General features: G+C 39.9%; 4 protein-coding genes across 5 annotated transcripts in view; 2 read left to right on the forward strand and 2 right to left on the reverse strand.

Annotated features, from left to right (window-relative positions):
- The window catches only part of dapk1 (death-associated protein kinase 1), a 35,375-nt gene extending 25,894 nt beyond the window's left edge, over positions 1–9,481 (forward strand). For both annotated transcript variants that reach the window (XM_033972069.2, XM_055224081.1), the window contains 9 exons: positions 73–171; positions 1,149–1,226; positions 2,375–2,591; positions 3,963–4,148; positions 4,230–4,427; positions 4,914–5,052; positions 5,131–5,251; positions 5,323–5,511; positions 5,672–9,481. In XM_033972069.2, the coding sequence (XP_033827960.1) occupies positions 73–171; positions 1,149–1,226; positions 2,375–2,591; positions 3,963–4,148; positions 4,230–4,427; positions 4,914–5,052; positions 5,131–5,251; positions 5,323–5,511; positions 5,672–6,976 (2,532 nt within the window). In that variant the 3' untranslated portion in view covers positions 6,977–9,481. The remainder of the gene's footprint in view (positions 1–72; positions 172–1,148; positions 1,227–2,374; positions 2,592–3,962; positions 4,149–4,229; positions 4,428–4,913; positions 5,053–5,130; positions 5,252–5,322; positions 5,512–5,671) is intronic.
- Positions 9,482–12,113: 2,632 nt separating this feature from the next.
- Positions 12,114–15,073, forward strand: ctsla (cathepsin La). The gene is made up of 8 exons (XM_033972074.2): positions 12,114–12,235; positions 13,012–13,145; positions 13,217–13,339; positions 13,445–13,597; positions 13,965–14,189; positions 14,306–14,474; positions 14,541–14,658; positions 14,730–15,073. The coding sequence occupies exons 2-8, from the start codon at positions 13,023–13,025 to the stop codon at positions 14,827–14,829; spliced, it is 1,011 nt and encodes a 336-aa protein (XP_033827965.1). The 5' UTR covers positions 12,114–12,235; positions 13,012–13,022; the 3' UTR covers positions 14,830–15,073.
- Positions 15,074–15,494: 421 nt separating this feature from the next.
- fbp2 (fructose-1,6-bisphosphatase 2) lies at positions 15,495–21,679 on the reverse strand. The gene is made up of 7 exons (XM_033972073.2): positions 21,412–21,679; positions 19,765–19,927; positions 19,332–19,424; positions 18,509–18,649; positions 18,129–18,266; positions 16,010–16,129; positions 15,495–15,842 (listed from the first exon to the last, which is right to left on the reverse strand). The coding sequence occupies exons 1-7, from the start codon at positions 21,582–21,584 to the stop codon at positions 15,657–15,659; spliced, it is 1,014 nt and encodes a 337-aa protein (XP_033827964.1). The 5' UTR covers positions 21,585–21,679; the 3' UTR covers positions 15,495–15,656.
- A 635-nt stretch (positions 21,680–22,314) lies between these two features.
- On the reverse strand, positions 22,315–24,676 carry LOC117375758 (fructose-1,6-bisphosphatase 1-like). The gene is made up of 7 exons (XM_033972075.2): positions 24,413–24,676; positions 23,816–23,978; positions 23,653–23,745; positions 23,414–23,554; positions 23,187–23,324; positions 22,997–23,116; positions 22,315–22,918 (listed from the first exon to the last, which is right to left on the reverse strand). The coding sequence occupies exons 1-7, from the start codon at positions 24,580–24,582 to the stop codon at positions 22,727–22,729; spliced, it is 1,017 nt and encodes a 338-aa protein (XP_033827966.1). The 5' UTR covers positions 24,583–24,676; the 3' UTR covers positions 22,315–22,726.
- Positions 24,677–24,811: the final 135 nt, after the last annotated feature.

Raw genomic sequence — 24,811 nt, forward strand, 5'->3', positions numbered from 1 at the left:
TGCTTGCATTTCTTTCATGTAAAATGCAATAAGCAGTGAACACATTTGAGTCCCTTAATCTTTCTCTTACAGTCTGGAAGGACTCCCCTTCATTTAGCGTCTAATAATGGAGGTCTGGAGGTTGTGCGCCATCTCTGCCTTGCTGGAGCCAATACTGACGCTGCCACAAATGTAAGTCACAAACTCCAGTATTTTCTGCTTTAGTGACTGGGAAGAAATGCTACTTTACTAAATGTATTTTTTCTGGTGGTTGGAGAAAGAGTTATTTTAGTTAGATAAAGGCACTGTAAAAAGATCAAGTCTGAATAGTTTTAGTAGTTACAGATACGGTGTAGTTTTTTTTTTTTTTCGAACTTTGGAGTCTTATGTGATAAATTGTGCTATACAAATAATAGAGGAAAGGAGTGGAGATCTGTGATTTAAAAAAAAAAAAAAACTGTCTGCAGATTTTCAAAGGTCAGATTTTCCAGACTGCAAAACCATCAATATTTGTCTGGTAACATACAATTAAACATCTGATTTTCCCTCTTTGAAATCTCATATTCTACTGTATTGATATTTTTTCTGTGACTTCTCAACTTCAAATCCATCTATTGGACATAGAGGTTTCAGTTGTTTCTTTGCTTCTCTCTGTGTTAATATTGCATGACAGCTGATGTGTTATGCATATTTAATCTGGAGGCTGCATACTAGAATGTATAATTCATTGTCAAGTGAACTGTGGTCAGGGCGTTATTTTGTAGCAGCCCATTGAGGATTAAACTGTTTTTTTCTGATGGGTAGAAGCCAAATTACAGTGTTAATAAAAATACATAAATAATAATAACAATAATAATAATTATAACCATAATATCAATAATAACCAATATATCTATGTTAAAAAAAAACCTCAATAGCTCTAAAGGTAAATCTAATGAGGATTATGAAGTAAACCAACACCAGAATCAGCATTTCTCAGTTTTGTGTTTAGCTTTGAAATTCTAGTCACAGCTTACCTTATGAAGATATGATGTCTTTCACATAAGGTGTTATCATTTCTAAATAAATAGCCTCACTATCACTTTTAGAAGCTACACATGGTATAATTACTGTACAATATAGTAACCAGCAGATGCACTTAATATTCTTTGGTGATATTTTTCTTCCAGGATGGAAAAACGGCAGAGGATTTGGCCTGTAATGAACAACATGAACTCATAGTTTCACTGTTTGGAAAGCTTAAGAAGGTAAACACTCAAATAACATTTTTCTAATGAATTGAAATATAAGAAATGTAATTCAAAAAGACTTGACTGAGTGTCTGCGGTTTTCACAACCCGATGCTCGCACCTGGTATATTTTTGTGTGGAGGTGTTGGGACCAGCGTTTCCAGCATTTCTTGGCACGCCACTATTTTTAGACAGGAGCTTTTTCCCTTTTGGTGATAATGAAGACTTTAAGACGGTGTTGTTTATGGTGTAAATGAACAAAATGGATGACAGTACAGTTGTACTTTCTTCTCACGATGTGTCTTTTTTCTCCCCACTATATAAAATGTCCAATTACCAACTTTTTTACCTAAAGTTGAATGTTTTGTGACTCTGTTGCTCCAAGAACCTGCTGAGATTCAGTTCAAAGTGTGAAAACATGAAACCAGCAACTGTGAAAACAGTCATCCTTTGCATATGCTGAGATAATTTAAGACCCTGGACGATGACGGCAGCTTGAACAAAAATAATACCCAAAAACTCATCTAAAAAAGACATGTGGTGATATTTTTGGGGTAGTTCAGAATCTATAAAGTTGTATTGTTATAAAAAAAATTTCAAGAGAAACGTGTTGACCATAACCTCGGTAGGAGAATTGAGAGCTTTTATAACCCACACTTTCTTTATTCAGGGGCCACTTTCACCGCATGACTCATCTTTTATTGGTTACTTTTTGGTATGTTCCACTTTTGCACAGTGGAGGACTTTTTAAAGGTGTACTATGTAACTTTTCTGGTGGAGGATCCACCAGCTGCTGATTTCCATGGAGGATTTGTTTTGACCCGAATGTTCAACAGTATGGCATTAAACTTCTGTCTTATATCTCGAAGGAGATGAGCTGTAAGAAAGCATGTTTTTCAAGTTATTTACGTAAAGAAAAAACACCTATAGTTGAGTAAATGCAAGATAAAACGGCCAAATGCCATACTATGCAACATTTGAGGCAAAACAGTCAAATGCCAAACTTTGTAACTTTTCTGGTGGTGGGTCCACTACCTGCTTGTCTCCATGTTCTCGCCTTGAATGTTCTAAAGTTCACCTTTAAGCCCTGTCATTAAAATGCTGCAGATTTAATGTTTCCAGATCCAGTTTTGTTTGGGTTTGTAATAGTGTTGTGTATTCTTTAGGACAACCATAAGCAGACATACACGCAACAGCTCAGACCCACTCACACAGTCCAGCCCCGGATCAAGCTGAAGCTGTTTGGACACTCGGGGTCTGGGAAGAGTACTCTGCTGGAGTCCCTCAAGTGTGGCATCCTGCGGAGCTTCTTCAGACGAAGGAGGACGCGAATGACCAACACTGCCCGCCACCCCAACTCTCCACTCAGCTCTAAACCAGCAGGTAACTATGACAACCACAACAACCAGTGCATTTGTAAAGTGCAATTTGGTATAACCCTGTATACCTACTATAAATCTGTCAGTCAAAGTTTATTTATAGAGCATTTTACAACAACTCAAAGGAGACCAACGTGCTTTACACTTTGCTAAATCTTATTTTTGAGTACTGAGATGTTCCAGCAAACACAATAGAGAGTGCAACAATAAAGAAATAAAATCATAAAAAAAAAAAAAAATCATAAAAGCCTAAAAGTGGCACAGTGCTGAGTGTTTAAAAGCCTATCTGAGCAGGTGAGATTTTGTTTCATTCGTTCAGGTTCTTGTTTTTTGGTGCCATTTTGAAGACTGTTGACCATTCAAGAGATAATATATATTTTTTGTTTTATTTTTAATTAACTGATGGGACTCATCATTCTGAAACCCATGGAGAGGTAGAGTTTACATTTATCTAAAGGAGCTTACCAATATCATAAAATATAATGTAAATGTATTTAGCTTAGTGACTTTACACTTGAATTATTTATTTTGTTTTTATAAGAATTCATAATTTAAAATGAATTGGCAGTGCACTGTAATAGATGTGCAAAAATGTCTTGCTCAGTGGCGCTTTATTCTTCCTTTCATACTCGGATCATAGACACAAATCCTGATGTGTTCATTGTTGTGTGAAATCACAGTTTGTCTTTAATCTGTGTCTGTTTGTCTTTTATCTCCCCCCTCTCACTCTGACACATCTATTTTCTTTACCGCTGTTTTGTGGCACCCAGAGCCATTACCTCCCAGACAGTCGATAATGGTCAGCTACGTGAGCCGTGTAGAGTTACCAGTCCCATCATCTGAGCAATCTGTAAATCTCAAGCCTCTGACAAAAGAAAACTCATCACCCTTCCTCATTTGTGACAGTCAAAACAGTGCCGTGTTTACTGACATTTATATTTACTATTAGTATTTTAATAATGTGCTATAACTACCAAACTTGAACTATGTTGATTGGATATATAACAATAAACTCCACCAAATGTCCAAGGGAATTGTTCTCTACATGTATTTATAAAATGTAATTGACGTCGAAATTGCTGTTTATGAAATGTGTGTGTACGATAAAGAAATGTAACTTAATGCTTTAATTGTATGGTAGTATATTTTGCCAGATTAGCTGGGAAAAAATAGATGCAAAATGCCAAAAATCAAGCCTTGCTATGTAATTACATATACTGTGCAACACTGCCCCCATGTGGAATTATATGTACTCACTCACTTGGATCAGTTTATTTATGTTTGTATCAATCTTTATTTTTCATGCGATGATTGTCTCTAAATTATCAAATATCTGTTTTAAATACCTGTCTATGCACATTTCTGTTGTTCCTAGTGTCTGTGAGCATTTCCAACTTGTACCCCGGCTGTGAAAATGTGAGCGTACGAAGCCGAAGCATGATGTTTGAGCCCAGCTTGACCAAAGGCGTCCTGGAGGTATTTTCACCTGTGCACAATGGTCTGTCTGCTGCAGATGAGCAAGCTACAAAGGCCATTGACATCCAGCATGCAAACATCCATGGTAAGACCGACTAGATTAAATACTGGTCTGTAATTTCATTATTTTATTTCATAAATATTGAGTAATTGTTGTGACTTTTAGGTGTGGGAGATTTCTGTGTGTGGGAGTTTTCTGGAAACCCTGTGTACTATTGTTCTTATGACTACTTTGCGGCCAATGATGTGACAGCCATCCATGTGATCCTATTCAGCTTGGAGGAGTCGTATGAAACCCAGCTCAGCCATGTCACCTACTGGCTGAACCTGCTCAAAGCACTTACACTGCCACAGCACAACATCGGTATGAAGGCACTAAGTTCATGTTTAAAGGGGCGTGTACAGAGACAGCCCAGATATTTGCTTAAACACAAAAACACCCAGAACGCTTCAGTGTAAAATGTTGTCTTCCATATGTTATTTTTTACTTTTTTAACATTAACTTTTTTCAACAGTTACATTTTAAAATGAATGTAATCGTGTATGTTTCTAGCCTCCCAGTTTAATGTAAGCAAATGTTAATTTAAAGCAAGAACTGTAGTCACAGTCACATCTGCATGAAACACTTATCCAGTTAAATGAGGATTTGCAAATTGAATTGGCCCAGTGCAAAAAAGGTAACTCATTTTTGTGAAATAATTTTGAACAATCATTAAACATCCTTGGAGATGGCGTTTGGACTTTTGGGCTGTTGCGCCTGCATTAATACCCCAGACAATGTCCCTGTATGGTTCTGTCAGCTGCACCACTGTTTTATCCTCAAATACTAAATATTCTAAATTGTTGTCAGTTTTTGGAGGTCGGATCCCGCAGCCTCTCGCTGTTGTACTTGTGGGGACCCACGCTGATGTTGCAGACATCCCTCGAAGTTTTTCTGGAGACTTCAGTTATGACAAAGAAAGAACACTGCTGAAGGAAGTTAGAAACAGGTGCGTGAGAACAGATTTACTTCTGAAGCAAAATACTACTGTACAACAATACAATATTTTTATCCTCTATGTGTTTAGATTTGGAAATGACTTGCAAATCAGTGACAAATTGTTTATTATGGACGCTGGAGCCTCCAACTCTAAAGACATGAAACTGTTAAGGAGTCACCTGCAGGACCTCCGGTCCAGCATCATCTCTGTAAGTCATCTTCTTCAGGCTGTTTTCTCTTTTCTGTGCATTATAATTTACCTGTACCTCTCTCTGTGCAGAGGTGCAGTCCCATGACCCTGCTGTCTGAGCGCCTGCTGGCCGCTCTGCCCACATGGAGGAAAATGAGTGGACCAAACCAGCTGACATCATGGCAGCAGTTTGTTTTTGACGTTCAGGAACATATCAACCCTCTGGTCAGCCAAGATTACCTGCGCACACTGGCACTTCAGCTTCACAGTATGGGAGAGGTGTGTTTAACAATTAACAATTAATTTTGCTCAAGCATTTACCATTTAGACATGTAATGCAAACATTTCCCACATTAAAGGCAGTATTTTTTTATTTTTCTAATTGAATGATGAATAATTTGACTATGTATTGCTCTTTCTTTCCCTTCTGTCTTTGTAGATCAACATCATGCAGAGTGAAACGGTGCAGGATGTTGTTTTGCTAGAGCCGCGCTGGTTGTGTAGTAACGTACTGGGCAAACTGCTTTCAGTGGAGACTCCCAAGGCCATCCACCACTACAGGGGGCGCTACAGACTGGACGAGGTACAGACACTGGCACCAGACAGCGATGTGGACGAACTACTTCAGATTTTAGATGCGATGGACATCTGTGCCCGGGATGCCATAAACCCTTCTATGGTGGATATCCCAGCACTCATCAAGACCAATGGGCTGCAGCGGTCATGGACTGAGGAGGAAGAGGAGGAGGTGCTGTTGTATGGAGGCGTGCGCCTGGTCCCAGCTGAACACCTGACAGCGTTCCCTTGTGGCCTGTTCCACAAGCTGCAGGTGAATCTGTGCCGTTGGAGCCACCAGCAGAAGCCTGAGGACGACAGCTCCGAGGAGCTGGACGGAGACATCCACCTGTGGATCAACGGGGCACGGGTGAGCCAGGCCGGGGCAGAGGCCATGATTCTGCTGGTCAACCACGGACAGGGCATAGACATTCAGGTGCGGGGGCCAGACTCTCAGAGAGCCAAGTGCTACTCCCTGTTGGACACCATGTGCAGTATAACAGAGAACCTACTGGCCTCCACCCTGTCTGGACTGCTCACAGCTAAGTACTACCTGAGCCCCCAGCAGCTCAAGGAGCACCACACGCCTATCATGGTGTACCAGCCCAAAGACTTTTTCAGAGCACAGGTTCAACGGGAATCTTCGCTTGCAAACACCATGGGCGGCTACCGTGAGAGCTTCAGCAGCATCCTGGCCTTTGGCTGTGCCGAGGTGTACCAGCAAGGAATTCTGGGAACACATATCCACATCTCGGATGTTCCGCTCTTGGCCCGTAGGAAACTGTGCCGCATGCTGGACCCACCTGATGCTCTTGGGAAAGACTGGTGCCTCCTGGCTATGAACCTAGGCCTTACCGAGCTGGTGGCCAAATATAGTAACGGGACTCCTAACGGGACGCCCAATGGGACTCCTGATCTGGACCTGGGCACACCCTCCGAGGACACGCCCCTCTCCCCCAGCCCCACAGCGGCCCTGCTCCAGGAGTGGAGCACACGTCCGGACAGTACAGTGGGGGTGCTCATGTCCAAACTGAGAGAGCTCGGCCGCAGAGATGCTGCTGACTTTCTGCTCAAAGTTTCCCCTGTGTTCAAAGTCAACATGGAGGCAGTGGGGGCCCCCAGCGGCTACACCCCCACCTGTAATGGAGGGACGTCTTACTACTCCATCAGCTCGGTCATATCTCGCTGAACAAACAGGGTCAATATGTTGTTCTTGCCAAAAGTCACATATGATGTGTGAGTTCTGTTTGAACTTTAAGTGCAATCCTAACCAGTCCGCTGCTCATTTTCACTGTGTTTTCTGAGACACACTCAGAGCAAACACGCAGTAAGACAGGACGCTGGTGTCTGAAGCAGTCTGAAGTGCTTGTGCTCTCCTGGACTTGTCCAGCTGACCCATATTTGTGTTCTGAATGTGAGGGCAAATGAGCTGGTCATCTGAGATCCAAAGAGGAACCCTGCCCAACTATATTGTGTGTACCTGTTTGTGCTGCTGTCTTAACACGTCTCCACTGCGTCCCTTCACCGCCCCATTTTAAAAAGCGAAAAATGATAGCTTTAACTTTTTGAGGTTTTATAAATGACCGCCTTATGTTTGACCCTTATTCTTATTCAACCCTGATGAGCAAATATATTTCTCTCAGTACAGTCCATAAGCAGAACAGTGTCAACAGTCCAGTACTCGCTATAGTAACAGCATCTCCCAGTGGCATTATTATTTCACATTTGAACTTTCTGCTTGGTGTTAGTGCCTTTGAGGCCTTCTACCTCCTCCAGAGCACAATAGTCTGAATAGTCCTTGTGCCTTGTCCCTGTGTGAAACTATCTCCTGCTCAACGGTGATCAACAAGTTTCTGTTGCAGGAAAGGCTGTTTTACATTTCAGACAGAGCTGAAGAGGAAGTGTTATACCCGAATTAGAATTAAACTAAACTATGCCTCTGAGATTAAGGTACTGAAACATCACGGTGGGTTTCAGTGTAATACAATCAGAAATGGCCATTCTGCTGTGTGCTGTTTTTGCACTGAAAATAGTAATTTGCATACAGGGTAGAAGGGCAGTGTTATTTAATGTGTCATTCCTCATTCAGATAAGTCTGGATGTCACAAAAATACATTGCCCCCTTTTGATCATCTTGTCTCACTGCTTGATCAATGGATAAATGGAGAAGTGAAACTGTGGTCTCTGCAGAGTAGTTTCAGTAAAGGCCATTTGACCGAGTGCCAACATTCATTCAAATTTGATGAAGTCTTATTTATTAGTATTGTTGACTACTTTACAGAACAGCACATTGGAAAACTTATTTCAGTATACATTTCTCCATATAGTTTTCACTGTGATCTTTCTTTGTCATCTATCACATGAATATAAAAAGCATACATATAAAATTATAAATATATTGAAAAGAAAAGTGCACACAATAAGCTATTAAAATGACTTAAGGTTTAACTGCTTTTTACTCACTACTCTCATGTTTCCAATGTTACTTTTATTTATATTTTAAACAAAACATACAGTTGTATTCTTTATGTGCCTCTTTTTTTTACGTTTTCTTTTTTTTTTTTTTTTACTGATCTGAGTATCAAATAAGATAACTTTTGTATTTATTATATCATGTTATTCTCTCAACACATTTATTAGAGATCTCTATTCCCAAAGTATTATGTTTTATTCTCAGTTGTAAGTCAAGGGTAATTGAATCTGAACACAGGTGTGTACAAGTCATGGCATCATGGGACTCCTCAGTCTGTGCACTTAAACATGCCCATTTAAAGTGCCACTAAACAACAGATTTTGACAGTTTGTGAGTAAAAATGTAGTTTCTTGCTTTCTCTTTCCTAAGCATTTGTCGCATTACTACGATTAAAAGCCTCAATGTTGCACAGTGGCCTATAGTCACCACTTTGGTTGAACTCAGTAAGGCTTGACAGTCCGTATCATTGTCAGTGTTTTAGCCTAGTCATGCTGGCTCATTTCTTTCAGTTTTTGTGAAATTATTAAAGTCAGCAAACAAGGCTTATGTGATGCCAAAGTGTGCTGACTAAAGACGTTTTCCTATAGATGAAAAGTTCAAGAAAAGTTTTATATTCAAAACTTTGTAGTAAGGTTGGTAAGGAGCCTTTAACTGAGAAGAGTGGATTTCTGAGCTTCACTCCCTTCAGTATTAACCCATAACATTTTAATATGTCCCTGTTTGTATCAATGTTTGTCTGTAATTGCCAATTAATGTAAATATTTTAGCTAATTATTTTCAACTCTTTTTGTGTCCAAATATGATGCTGAATGTATATTATTTCTAAGAATGTGAGGGTAAGTAGTTCAATACTGTGTAAAAAGGAAAGGAACAATGACAACTTTTATTTTTCTTGCTGTACTAAAGTTTGGATCATTGCCAATGCTGTGTTCTCAATGCACAACTTTATCAAATCGCTTTTACTTATTTTGTAAAATGTGCTGGAAAGGGACGTTTCTGAGGCACATTATTTCTTATTTTTATTGCGTCGTGTAACTGCAGCACAAGCAGATCTTAAATGTCCAGTGAGGTTCCTACACTGCATTGCACAAGTCTTATTGTTGCTATTTATGTTAAATTCATTTTAGCATGTCCTTTTATGCCAAGTTCTTAGTACTTCTGACACTTTATAGTGTACTACATTTTATAATAAATGATTTGATTAATATCACTTTTCCTGCATGTTACTTGGTGTGATTTTGTGTTTTATTATTGGTTATTGGAATGCATTTTTCACCTTCGGCTTATGTTCTAATTTATATATAATTTGAAAAAAAGATAATTGAATACATTTTTATTTATAGGAAGCTCTGATTAAAGAAGGATAGTACTGTCTTTTTCCCTACTACTCATAATTATGTTTAACTGTTGTGTTATGTGGCTCTATACCCCCCGACAAAGTAACACCATTCCCTGGTCTATGAAGAGGAAAGAAAAATGTGTGCTGCTTTTTTTTTTTTTTTAAGTGTAGACTGGATCCTACCACAATAAATGGTTGAATATTCTAACTTTAGTATCTCCAGAGCTACTTTAGGCTCCTGTTCATATCTCGTCATGGCCGCACTGGCTGTTACTCACGCTGAGTTCATTGTAGAATTGCAACTTCAGGACCTCCCATACCCAAAAAAATCACATGACTGTTGACTTAAGCAACCTGGCTTTGTCCTGTCACCCAGACACCACGGTACCTAAAACCTCAAAATATGTTCAAGAAATCAAAATATTCAAATTGTAACATATGAATACTGTAATGTAATAATGTTTAAAGGTGGATATGGCCTTATACTTTAGTTGAGTTCGCAGTTTATTTTTCTATGGGTCTAAAAACTTCTTTGGGCCATTTTTCTGCTGTGATGTATGTCGCAATAATCCAAATGACACACCGTTTTTGTACAGACTTGCACTTTACGAACAGGCTGTGTGTGCTGAAGAGGAAAAACAGGTTAAACAAAGAACTAAACCAGCATAGTTCCATCCTGTAGCTGCTCACGCGCTAAAATATTGACAAGTCACCACTTTACTCAGAGCTTCAGGCAACGGACAATATTATTTACTGGTATTCTGTTGTAGTGGTATGTTAAGTCACTGGGCTTTTTTATGAATTTAATGCTATTTACAGAGCAGGAACTGAAACGTTTCACATCATGTTACAAGTACTACTATGTTACTCTGTCAATAAGAGGATCTGAGTTATGAAGTGTGGTCTTTTACAGTAATCCTTTTATTATAGGAGGAAAGGTCTGAGCAGCTGCCTTTCACAATATTCAAATAGCATTTTTTTATATCTCTGTCTGAGGAAGTTTGGAAATGTTGTTTACAACGTGGCAAACTGTTATGATGAAGTGAGACAGACTCCTGGTACAAAAATGTATTGATGGTATTTGGCTACATTCACAGACAACTGGTGATGCAAGCAGCAGGAGATAACGTTTTTGGAAATGTCCATTTACGAGTTGAAATACTTTATTATTTATCGTTAATGTTGTTCATTTAGAGGCTGTTATTAGTCTCTGTAAGGCCTGAACATTTGATTGTGTGATGCAATATAACTAGTCTCAGCAATTTTGACTTGCAACTCCATAAGTTGCGATTTCCTCAATTTAGGAACAGTATCGTGTGACTTATGTACAGCTGACTATAGCATAAGGACAGTGTGTTTTCTCAGCACATTACATGAATTTGTGCTCTTAAATGTGCAGTCATTGTCATCATATCGCTTGTATTGAAATATAATCGTAGTGTGTAAACTATAATGTTACTGACAACAAACTCCTCACTCTAAATACTGCCAGTGATAACTTTATGCAAACTGAATGTGCTGAGATTGAAGTGAAGGATGGAAAAGGGTCAAGCTCCAATTCTTTCAAAGCTAATATTTGTAGAAATGTGATTAATAGACCAAACAGATGCTCGGTTTGTTCAGGCGGGGTGCAGTTATGTCAGAACACATTAGTGAAGCGTTGCACTGTTGTTTTTTTGCAGAGGGATCACTTGACGCTCTTATCAGTCACATGAGCAGACCTGATTAACTCTTTGAACGCTGATCATGAGCACACCTGATTAACTCTTTGAGCACTGACTGAGAGATGGGTGTTTTTCAAATTCCTCCTTTGATTGCAACCTATTTGTTTGACCTTTAAACGCGTCATCTTATCTACTGATATTATTATATGTATATGACTGATTTACAGACCTGAAAAAAACAAAAACAAAAAAAAAGAACTAAACTGGCTTTGTAATCAGCAAATCAGAATCAGAACTTTTAGACTTTTATTGCCATTGTCAGTGAACACAACTCACTAACTAGGAACTTTCTTTAGTGAAAAAGTGCAACATAAAAACACTGAATAAGTACAAATAAGGGCATGCATAAAGTAAAAAAATAATAAATAAAACAAATGAAATACTTAAAATACTTAGAGGTAGATATATACAACAAATACTACTTTTCATAGCATATATATAGCTTATATTTAATCAAACTTTGCAAAGGTATTCCTATTGTTTGACAGATCTAATCAACATTAACAATATCTGTTTCTGCAGCAAAAATACAGTCTGGGTGCAATAAACCTGAATTAAAACAAAAACAGTAGGGGAAGAAATAAATAAACCTGAAATGAACCCAGACAAACTGTATGACACGGAATTGGTTTTAATATAGCCATAAGATAAGATAAAAATCCACATTATAGCTCCATGGTTTTTACACACAGTGGAGTTTCCCACGTGACCGCTCCTTACAGCAGGAATCACGTGCTCCTGCGGTGACGTCATGTCGGGGGCGGGACAAATGTGGGAAAAATAAGGATCCAGCCAATCAGCGCGCTCGGTGGGCTGCGGTCCCGGAGCTCCTCTGGCCTTTATAAACTTTGTGTACCTCACTAAAAAGACACATTTTCACCAGCGTTTACCCGACAGCGCAGCGTATTTGCAGTAAGTATTGCATTTGTAGTAAGTATTGCATTTGTTCATTTTGTTGTTTTTATTGTGTGTAGTATTGATGCTGCCTGTTTGTCTGTTGCTTTAGCTTTGCCGTTTTTTTCATTCCTTTATGCACTACAGCACAGAACAAAGCCTTCAGTAACTACACAGCCTCATACAAACTCTAGATTTTATGTGTTACTTAGTTACTTTACATCAAACATTTTATATCTTCGAGTTTGTTCGCATTTGTGAGTTTTTCTGCCCTTTAAACATGATTGTGTTAGCTAAGTACGGTGGCCGTTTTTTCGCAATTAAATAATTCGAAATTCATCCCATCATTCCTGATCCAATACTTAACAACTCCGCCCCATCTTCCAGCAAACTGGACTTTAGTTTCTATCTTAGTTTCTGTTTTAATTTCGTTTTCCTGGTGGAGGTTTTGGTTAGTTTCCTTGCTGGCTTTGTGCCACCGCAGATCCCGTGACTGGGCAAAACAAAACAGGCTAGCTTTCTGCTGGAATGGCTGCCTTTCATTTCCTATTCGCAGGAAAACAATCTAGCCTCGTTTAATCCACCACGAATGAGTTATTTTATCCAGTCTTTTACCCTAAAGTTAAAATAAAACGTCGAACATTATCGTTTCAGTCGTGTTTATGACCCAGAGTAGTGACAAAGGCAGGAATGCACTGAGTCACTGATCTGTACAAACTGTTCCACAACAAGCGTCGACCCAAGATACTTAAGGCTGCCCTAACTCACCCTTTTTATTACCCTTTGTTTTGCAGCAAAAGCCATAATGCTGCCCGTAGCAGTGTTTGCCCTGTGTGTAGCAGCAGCCCTGTCTGCCCCCAGCCTAGACCCACAGCTGGATGAACACTGGGATCTGTGGAAAAGCTGGCACATCAAGCTCTACCATGAGGTGATTGAGATTTAATTTCATTCAGTTTATTTTAATTGGACTTTGAGCTAATCCTCATCTGTGTTTTATAGAAAGAGGAGGGCTGGAGGAGGATGATCTGGGAGAAAAACTTGAAGAAAATTGAGTTGCACAACCTTGAGCACTCGATGGGCAAACACACTTACCGCCTGGGCATGAATCACTTCGGTGACATGGTAAGTTTTTTTTTTTTTTTTTTTTCCCCCAAAAGGTGAAGGCAAAAATCACTGGCCTTTGATCAGTATTGCTGCATTTATTTATTGCATTTTGTCTTTTCTCAGACTCACGAGGAGTTCAGACAGGTCATGAACGGCTACAAGCAGAAGACTCACAGAAAATTCAAGGGGTCCTTTTACATGGAGCCCAACTTCTTTGAGGCACCACGATCTGTTGACTGGAGGGACAAAGGCTACGTCACACCAGTTAAAGACCAGGTAAAATTTTATTCCTTCACCATATATTTTTTTTTTTTTAATGAGGTCAGTATTTCGTATCCACTGCTCTACATATTGTAGGGTACAAGCCTTTGACCCAAAGTAATCGTCATGAGCATGTTTGTTACAACTGCTTGTTTAGATAAGACTACCATTGGCTTGTTTATCTAAGTGCTTCATGCTCCAGCCCCCCCCCCCTCTTCAAGTGGCAAATACACATTCACTGTAAGCTGAAACCTGTTTGACTGGGCTAATATCCATATAGCCTATTTTCAGGATGCAGGCTGAGTGACGTAAATTGGGGGTGGGGGGACAAAAAGAAGAGCATAACTTTGAAACAATTTAAAATCTTTCTGCTTGTCTATAGGGTCAGTGTGGTTCTTGCTGGGCCTTCAGTACAACCGGCGCCCTGGAAGGTCAGCACTTCCGAAAGACTGGAAAAATGGTGTCTCTGAGTGAGCAGAATCTGGTGGACTGCTCCAGGCCTGAGGGCAATGAGGGCTGCAATGGAGGTCTGATGGACCAGGCCTTCCAGTACGTCAAAGACAACCAGGGACTGGACTCTGAGGAGTCTTACCCATATTTGGGCACAGTAAGTACAATATTTTAAATGAGTCGTTTATATTGCCACTGCAACAAATTTCCCTGTCAAGCCATTTCAAGCAAAAGTTTAGTCCCTTATTTTTTACTTTTTTTTTTTTTTTTTAGGATGACCAGCCCTGCCACTACGACCCCAAGTACAACTCTGTCAATGACACAGGCTTCGTGGACATTCCCAGTGGTAATGAACGCGCTCTCATGAAGGCTGTGGCAGCAGTGGGACCTGTGTCTGTGGCCATTGATGCTGGCCACGAGTCCTTCCAGTTCTATGAGTCAGGTAGGTTGTGTGAAGACTCTGGTTTCTTCAATGAACCTTGCTGAGCAAACCCTCTTTGCTCTTTAGGAATTTACTACGAGAAGGACTGTAGCAGTGAGGAGCTGGACCATGGTGTGCTCGTGGTGGGTTATGGCTTTCAGGGTGAAGACGTTGATGGAAAGAAATTTTGGATTGTAAAGAACAGGTGAGTCTTTCTCTAAACGATGTGAAACTGTTTTAAAGTTCCACCCTAATGTTAAACCCTTTTCTGTGCAGTTGGAGTGAAAAGTGGGGAAACAAGGGTTACATCTACATGGCCAAAGACAGGAAGAACCACTGCGGAATTGCCACAGCTGCCAGTTATCCACTTGTTTAACTGCACTCCTCCACTGACGCATCCATAGTCTTTTTTTATTGCAATAGTGTGGCTCAAGACGCCCTGCTCTGGTCACATTTTTAGCAGGACATTCTGCTTAGTTTTATGAAAGAACATTTTGTTTTTATTTCGTATTATTTCTTTGTAAATATTCTTGGTGAGTGATGTGTAACACTTGCTTTTGATCATTGTACTTTTTTTTGTTTTTCTGGGTACTGTGACCAATTAAATACTTTTAACACTAGTATGTGTAAGGAATGTTTTGTAAGATGTACAATTTTCAAAATGGCAGAAGTTTAGTCTTTTGAGTTGCCCTAATTCTCACTTAAAGCTGCTGAAATGCTTCTTGTGACCTCAGTAAGCTTACTAACTTTAACAAATGACTTGCAAGCATCTGGGATTATACAGCTGAGGTCCAAGTTTAGTACTAAAGAGTTGGAAGTGTGAACATTAGTACCGACAGTGTAGGCAAATGGGGAAAGTACAACTAGAGCACAGAATAAGACTATTCTCAAAAACTGTATGACTGGGTGTTGTTTTAAAAGTTAGAATAATTGCACTGTGTATATGAACTTAAAAACACAACTGTGCTTAAGATGCCCCACGTTAGCCTGGTTTGACAATTCAAGTTTATTAATGGAGTGTGTTGACCTGAGGACGCAATACAAATGAAGAAAAGTCCTTTTTAATTGGGCCATTCTAACAAATTTGTGCAATAACAAAAATACAATTGTGTTTTTCCTTTTTGATACAAAAGCGACAGGTGAAATGGGTTAACATAAGACCTCAGGATGTCAAGCCTTCACTCTTATTTGGTGCTTTGATATTTATGAATACTTTTGAACAAAAGATAGGTATTCGTTGACATCATCAGGTGAACCAACCACAAAGGGTACTCGCTGGTGTAAGGCCTCTGGCTGGACGTCTAGGACCCTCTGTGTGCCTGTGGTGGCCAGGCCACCCGCCTGCTCGATCAGGAAGGCAATGGGGTTGCACTCATACAGCAGACGGAGCTGGAGAAGTATATAGTATTGTGTAAGTGCATGGTCATTTGTGCTTGTGACAATAAATGGTACATTTCTTACAGTGTGTGGTCAAGTGTTAATTGTATGCAAATAAAAATGTGATGACTTAATCACAAAATGAACTACATTTTTGTAACAGATCAAAAGCACAGTACCTTTCCTTTTGGACTCTTCTCGTTGGCAGGATACATGAATATTCCACCGTAGGCAATGGTTCGATGAACATCAGAAACCATAGAGCCAACATAGCGGGCCCCGTAGGGAGAACTGCCATCCTGTAGGAAATGTGACACTATGTCAGCAAATAATTGGCATTTGAAGTTAATACTTGACAATCTGTTAATAATAAACACTTAAAACAGTGGATGTAAAGCTCCTCTGCTGTGTGGTGTGTACCAGCAAAACATATAAGATACAATATGTCTTATAGATAATAATGTTCCTGCTTTTCTTTCTCTGGCTTAAACAGGCATCTCATGACCAAACTCTCATTCTGTGTTGGCTTTTTAACAATTTGACATTACCCAGTATTAGTGATATGACATGTTACAGCTGGTCCAAGGCCAAGATCTGAGCTCTGTTCTGTTTCAACAGGTGGGACAAGGCCTAGACATGGCTTATTAAGTTGTCACAATATTATAAGGGAAGTATCTAAACCTTTGAAGCCGATTAATCCAATGTGAAGTTATGTGGATATACCAAACCATGTTGTGTTTTTCACTTAGTGGGTTGTTTTTTTAACCCAGTGCTTTACAAAACAACAGTGTCCAGGTCAAAGTCCTTGAAACAGCTGACCTGGATTTAACATCACAACATAAACAAGTGTTAGACTAGCTCAGATAATAACTGATATTATTAAACGTGAGTAACTAGAAGACGGTCCATCAAACGATATACACTGTATTGTGTGATTGAACACATGGTTTAAAGTAAAGTGTCATGTGCCTGCTGAGTCACGTCCTACAACTAAAGGGGGTGTGGGGGGTGTACTCACTGCATACTTCCCTTTAAAAAAAGATATAACAACTAAAATGCTGCACTTGCAAGAGGAATTACTGTAGTGCAACCCTTTACTGCTTATTTCCCGACTTTCTCCGGTGTATGAATGATTTAACTTTGCCTATATTATTGAGCAACAGAACGTGAAATGGAGCACAACAGCTGACAAGCTATTTTAATTTTTTTTGTTTTCATATCATCACAAGATAGTTCTATCAATGTCTCAAAGCATCTTTCAAACTCTGTTATCTCTATGAATGTATCATCTCTGAAAGTGCTGTGGTTTATGTAACTCCCAGAAAAAGAAAAAGGCTGTTGTGTGTTAATGTTACAAGTGAGGGCTGATACTGTTGGATAGTACTTTAAATTAGATAATATATTGTACATAGTGTATTGTATAGTGTATTATTAGTAATTAGAGCTGAGATTAGCATTGGAGGAAATCACTTCAGTATCTTTCACAGTTTGAATACTATAGTAAAGCTGTTTGAGTCAGAGGCCTGTGAAGTGCTAAGTGGACATGTATAAGGGAACAGGGAAGTCCAGCAGCTGTGAGCTCATCCTGTGCCTCAGCTGACTGCTCCTCTGTATCCTGTCTGAGCTGCTGTTTGTATGACCCCATCACATGGTGCATCCAGACTATAACAGAGTCAGCATTTTGTTTGTAACGAGTGGTGGCACACGGGCTAGATCTGGGCACTTGCCTCACATCAAGAAGGTCCTGGGGATTTGATTCTAAGTGAGAGTTTTCAGTGGGTTTTGTCCAGGTAATCCGGTCACCCAAACATGTACAAGAGGCAAAAGCGTTCAGGTAGTCTTGACTCTTAGGTCTGTCACTATAAAACATTTTAAAGCAAGATTTATGCGACAGAGAAATATTGCGATAAATGAGATTGCAACATAATCCCAGTGAACTATTTTTAAACAGACAGGATTATTAAGAGACATGAGCTGCAACAAATAAATAGCAGAATGAACTAATAATTAGCCATATCAAAGTCACCTATTTAACCATTTACAGCTCAAATTTTACTGCATTAAAATACCCCAAATCTCCCCAGTTTGTCAAACTAAATGTACAAGCTATACATATTGAGCCCCAAAATAAATTGTTCCAGCTTTCACATATTGAACGATAAGTCGATATACTGGTAGTAATTATCGTGACTGCTCCTGAGAGGTTGCCCTTGCTCCACTGAATGATGGGTCAAACGCAGGGGACACATTTCCTGTAGGGATCAGTCTTATACTTTAACCTTGACTGCACTGTCTCACCTCTGGGTACTTCTTGTGCTTCAGGTACTCATTTATCGATGGGTGAAAGTATTTTGCGTAGCCTTCGTTCAGACTGTAGATCTTTCCTTTTGGCTTGATTCTCACATTCCTCTCGGTCAAGATGAATTCACCAACAGCCTGCACAAAAACATGATACATCTTCATTATTATTATTTTTAAATCAGGAGTAAAATATATACACATGAACTTAATCCAAACTAAAGCTTTTACTATACATTATTATTCTAGATTAAACTGTAGTCTTTGGTTTTTTTACAGTTTAATTGGCAGGTATGTTTTCATTGTAATGCTGTAAAACAATAAAACTCACTTAGGGACGTAGACACAGACTTGTAAAAGGGACAGTAATAAGGACTCACAGGATCAAGCATGAAAAAGTTGAGTCCGGCTCCAGTGCTCAGGGCCACCAGAGTAGCACTGCCGTACAGAGCGTATCCTGCACACACGATGTTGTTCCCCTGCTGCAGCGCGTCCTCCTCTTTGGGCTCTCCCTCAGTTACCTTACAGCCAGGACACAAATTAAATCATCTTAGTATTCTACAATGGGCTACGTCATGTCTGGAATTATAATCTCATTAAATAAAAATATGTCAAAGTAACCCCATTTAGCCCTTCAACTTTGTAGCAGTGTAATCCTCTCAGTCACCCAGCAAAATAACATTTCAAAAACCTTTATCCAGTTTACAGAATTCAATATTCTATATACTTTCAACCTTTAGTTTCCATGTACAGACTCTACATTTTGTGTGAAGAGAGAGTTTGAAGAGGAGGGTACATGCATTTTACTAAACAATATTGTGTTTTTGTTGCTGGGTAATGGATCAGAACCTTTAAAATTAAGTTTAAAAGCCAGTAAAACATTTAGGGACCAATACTGCAACTAATTAGACTGCTGTTGGCGCCCTCTAGTGTATCTTGAGTGCTACTGCAGTTACAGATTTGAATTTCCAACTATTGTTTTCTGCATCACTTTGAAGAAACAAGAAACTTTGTACAAACAGAGACAATACTTTTTTGTCTGACCCCAGTTACTAGTGTTGATTTTTATATAAAATTGCACCACTCCTCCCTTTAAAAGCCCTCTGTATTATCTGTGCTCTCAATAAAAGCAAATATTGACACTTTTTGATATAGTATTTGTTTCCTTTGTGACATGCACCATGTGTCTAGGCAGGTACTGACCCGTTTGTAAATGGCAAATATGGTGCCAATTGAAGCCAAACAATCAATGTTGCTGGATCCATCAAGCGGGTCAAAGCAGACCACGTACTTCCCCTGTTAAAACATACAGACAGTGTTCATGAGGATACAAATATTCGCTGGATTTTTACATTTATGGTTGTTGTTTGTACATGTCATGCTGCTGTTAAGTTAAAGTCCCATTTTGTACGAAACTATAGTAAAATAAAAGCATGTTTGTTACCCTGGATCATTTTTATTGTATCTATCGGCTTGTCTCACTGGGAATTGAGTTGTTCTTTTGGCTAAAATATTCCCCTATCTATGTCTAAAATGTTCCTAAGTATGATTAAACACTATATCAACTAATCAGACACAGTACAGTTACTCCACTTGAGTCTATTGTCCAGTGGCCTGATCAGTAAATAGTCCTTACCCTCTTGTCTTTTGGGGTGACAATGAGGTCCTTGTTCTCCTCTGACACCATGCAGCAAGTGCTGTATGAGGCTCGCAGCATGTTGATCACCAGGTCGTTTGAAAGCACGTCCAGTTTTTTCACATCATCTCCAGTCACATTCACAGAGCCAGCGATGCCCTGTCTGAGCAAACACAAGACGTCAAAGAATACTGGAATTTTTTGCCTTGTTCTCTTCTACACAAATTTTATTTTTCCCTGAGTTTGCATAATGTGTGATTCATATCCACAGTACCTTGGCATCGTAATCGACTCACATATTAATTTTAAGTCACATGTTAAACAAACCATCAAAAGGGTCAAATTCAATTTATCAAATTTCAGATTCATCCGAAATTCTATGTCCACACAAGCAGCCAATATTTACATGCACGCCATGATTCTCTCACACCTGACTTACTGCCTGACGAGCTTGTCCCAGGCCAACCATACCACACTCAGACCACTACAATCACTGTATAAACAGACACTCAAAGTTCTAGACAAAAAACCACGCCACATCCATCACTGCAGCATTTTATCTAAATATAATATTTTAAGTTGGGAGAATCTGATAAGATTCACAGATGCCTGCTTTGTTTATAAAATCTTACATGGACTCGCCCCTCCACCGCTCAATGACTTTGTTAGACTAAGATCAAGCTCAACCCGCATCACTAGAGGAGCCTCAAGAGGAGACTGTCTGATTCCATTCAGAAAGACAGCATTTGGTCAATCAGCCTATTCTGTTAGAGCTTCTAAAGGGTGGAACAGCATCCCTACAACTATCAGGGAGAGCTCCACATACAACTCTTTTAAGTCTCAATTTAAACGTTGGCTTTTAACAAATCAGACCTGTCAACACCAAACTCCTGCTGCTGCCATCTAGTGTTTGTCCCTTTGCATGTGCGCCTCTGTAATTCTGCTTCAACAAATCTTTTTATTGGCCCTTTGTTTATTTTCTTGTGCTTTTTTAACATAACCTTCACTTCGCTTGTCTTTGCTATGATTCACTGCTCAAGACTTAATGCTTTTCTACCTTTTTACCACACCTGTAAATGCACATTTATTTTTATTTTATTCTCTGTGTCCTCTGTAAATTATTTAAATTTGCAAGGAGCCATCTGTACATCATGGCAACGGACAACAGATGAAAACTAGCCTCTTGGCTAATTCTGGCATGTTAAACAGTTACTGTTGGTCAACATGCACTGTCCGCTATAAATAAATAAATAAATAAAATTAAAACAGAATGCAAATAGTGTACTGTAACATGCACCTCAGCAAAGTTTTATTTCTAAAGTGTTAAGGCAGGATTTGAAACATCTTAGTGAAACATTAGAATGCACAGTGATTGTTTAACTAAATAAACTGGCAAAAGTACATATTTTTACAATATATTTTAAGACTCTTATGTAACCACTAGGTATCATGCCTCTAAAGTCACACTAAAGTCTCGCCCCTGACCCCTGACCTTCTGAATGTGTGTGTGTGTGTGTGTGTGTGTGTGTGTGTGTGTGTGTGTGTGTGTGTGTGTGTGTGTGTGTGTGTGGGGGTGTGTGTGTGTGTGTGTGTGTGTGTGTGTGTGTGTGTGTGTGTGGGTGTGTGTGTGTGTGTGTGTGCACTCACAGGTGAGCCAGGCCAGCCTTGCGTACAGCTGAAGAAATGGCCTTGATAGCCGTGAGCATAGCATTGATGAGCTGAGTGAGCTCTCCTGTGGCCCCTTTGGCCTGTCGCCCTGTTTCGATCACAAACCGTGTGAGGGTCCACACATCTGTGTCAAAGGCAGACTGGTCCGACATCCTGGTGGGCTCTGATCTGTGCTGCAGCGCTCTGCAAAGAACAGACGAGGAGTGAGCACTGTCATCAGACCCAGTCCCTGTCAGTCCCCCACACACCCGTGTCTATTTGAGTGCAGCCATGTGGAAGTGTGTGTGTGTATGTGTGTGTACAGACACACACAGCCCAGGCGGATCAAGTGACATACACATAGTGTTCTGCACCCTACACGCACCATTATTTAGGACATTTGAAGAAAACGTTCAACAAGAAACATGTGTCACAAACCATCAGATCACGTGTAACAGATTTAAAATTATTTTTTGCTCACCACAGTCACCAGTAGTTTGCATTCCTGTCTCTTTGTCCTCAGTGTCCAATAGGAGACACAAAGGCATGTTATTTTCTTATTTATGCTGGCAAAGTTTTGCAAACCAAGTGTCAACAAGGCACAATGAAACAATTCATTTAGTTTTCTAAATACTGTTTGAGCCCAGAGGCTCAAATGACTTGCAAAGAGTAGACACTTCAAATCAAAGTTAAATGTCATCAGACCTCCCTAACCGCTCCGTGGCCTTTAACTCAAATACCAGTCTGTGTCCAGATCTGTCTCTATCTCAGCCTGTCTATCTATCTACATGCAGCTTTTCATCTGGATCTGAAATTTTTTAAAAATCATACTTAAAACTAAATGTAGTATACACAGAGTAAACAACAACACAGTTTTAACGCATTAATAAAAGTTTAATATTGACAAAACCTTTTGATTTACTGTTTCAACATTTGTAGTTCACATTATAAGACATCTTATGCTTCCAGACAGTTTTGGTCCTTCAAAGTTTTTTTTTTTGGTCATTCTTAAGGCACAGGATGAGGTAAACTGACTTCTTCTCATTTTAAAGCTTATTTGTCTTTGGCACTTTTTGGTCTTGAGCAGTTGATGTTTAACATTCATACATGTTTTACAAACATGGATATTGCACATAATTGCTTTGTTCATTCCATTATCACATGTTATGTAATTACTTTTGCATTTCATTTAAAAGAAAAACTGACATAATAATACAGCTAAAAATGTATTAAATCTCAGTATTCGGTCATCTGTCCCAGTCCCTGAGACGTCACAGTTGTGGACATAAAGGTTTTGATTGGACTGCAGGGCTCATCACTTCTTGGCATGTTTCTTGCAGGTGGCGATGTACTCGAGCACATCTTCTGTTGAGCCCATGGCCACTGGGGTGCGCTGGTGGATGCCCTCAGGCTGGATGTCCAGGATGTTCTCATAGCCGGTGCTGGCCATGCCCCCGGCCTGCACCATGATGTAGGCCATGGGGTTTCCCTCGTACAGCAGCCGCAGCTTCAGGAAGGAAAGTTTAGTTTGTTTGAAGTCATATTTTTTTAACAATTATGCTCAAAATATGGTGAGTCTTTATACCTTTCCGTTGGGGCTTTTAGTATTTCCAGGATATAAAAATATTCCTCCGTACATGAGAGTCCGATGAACATCTGCCACCATAGACCCAATGTAACGCGCCCCATAAGGCTGGCTGCCGTCCTACACGTATTCAAAGTACACATCAGGACACAAAGGGAGCACAGTACCAACATTATCATCTGTTTCTTACTTTAGGAAATTTCTTCTTTTCCAGGTACTCTGTGACAGCAGGATCAAAATGCATGGCATAGCCCTCGTTTAAGCTGTAGATCTTGCCCTTTTTCTTGATCCTCACGTCTCGATCAACCAGGATAAATTCTCCAAGTGCCTGATTTATAGCAGTGGAACAAGAAAGAGATTACATGCACTATTGTCGGAGGTAATTATAAGACTTAATAGTTCATAAATGACACTTACTGGGTCCAGCATGAAGCAGTTGACACCGTTGCCAGTTGAGAGCACGATCATTGTAGCGCTGCCGTAAAGAGCATAACCTGCAGCTACAAGGTCCCTGCCCGGCTGTAGGGCGTCCTTCTCACTTGGTTCATCATCTGTAACCTAAGTGTATGTAAAAACAAAATAATGAAATCAATAAATCAAACCAACTTTACTAGAAACATTGTTTATGTTGAAATAATTTGGTGACTAAAAAATACCTTTTTGTAAATGGCAAAAATTGTGCCAATGGAAACAAGGCAGTCGATGTTTGAGGAACCGTCCAAAGGATCAAAACACACGATGTATTTTCCCTGAGAACAAATCACATAAATCAGTATTCTGACACTGGCAGTATTAGACCTGCTGCGTGGTACGACTTACCCTCCTCTCTGGTTCCACAATGATCGCCCTCTCATTCTCCTCAGACACCAGCACACAGGACGTGAAGGACGACTTGATCATGTTAATAACCAAGTCATTGGACAAAATGTCCAGTTTCTTGACCTGGTCACCCGTCACATTTGTGTTACCAGCAATGCCATATCTAATGAGAGGAAGAAACAGAAGAGCTGGTTAGTGCAGGATGTAGACCCAAGAAAGACTGTTGCATGTCTCTGTATGTCACAACTGATGAAGAAAGTTTTGCAGCCACATTAGCCACAGCCACTAGTAACACTGCAAACCAGGCACTTATAACATGTTTTATAACGATTAAATATCACAATACTTCATCTTTTACCCATCACCCCTGAAGTGTATTTGATGCAATCTGAGATTACACTATTAGGACACGTGGGTGTGACATGGTTATGCTCTTCCTGATTGGCTCGTTCAGAACCTGAATTCCCACTTTGTGCCAACGTGGATGAACCGAAACGAACATTTAGTCGCACAAAATGTACAACTACTCAACAAAGAAAGTCTAAGGCAAAGTAAAAGGCTTCTACTCAATACAGACACGGGGAAATGTTTACTCACAGATGGGCGATTCCAGCTTTACGCACGGCACTGGAGATGGCTTTGACTGCTGTGCAAATAGAGTTTAGAAGAGTGGTCATTTCTCCCGTGCCTTTTGCCTTTCTGCCCTCCTCCATCACAAACCGGGTCACAGTGACCACGTTGGTGTCGAAGGTCCCCTGGTCGGACATGGTGGCGGATGGTGCAGCCTGGCGATGCGAACCGAGAAAAGGCTGCAGAACTTTAAATGCAGAACAACACGGAACAAGAGAAGGGAGTTTGAGACTGGAGCCAATCCAGAAGTGCGTAAGAGGCGTGGCCCCGCTCTGTACACTGTGCACGGATAATAGCCTTAGAAAAGGGATGTGACCAGAAGAATGGACTCAGGACATACCTAAACTGCAATAGTTTTACCCAATA

The sequence above is a fragment of the Periophthalmus magnuspinnatus genome, chromosome 9 (genome assembly GCF_009829125.3).
Source record: "Periophthalmus magnuspinnatus isolate fPerMag1 chromosome 9, fPerMag1.2.pri, whole genome shotgun sequence".
NCBI classification, from domain to species: Eukaryota; Metazoa; Chordata; class Actinopteri; order Gobiiformes; family Gobiidae; genus Periophthalmus; species Periophthalmus magnuspinnatus.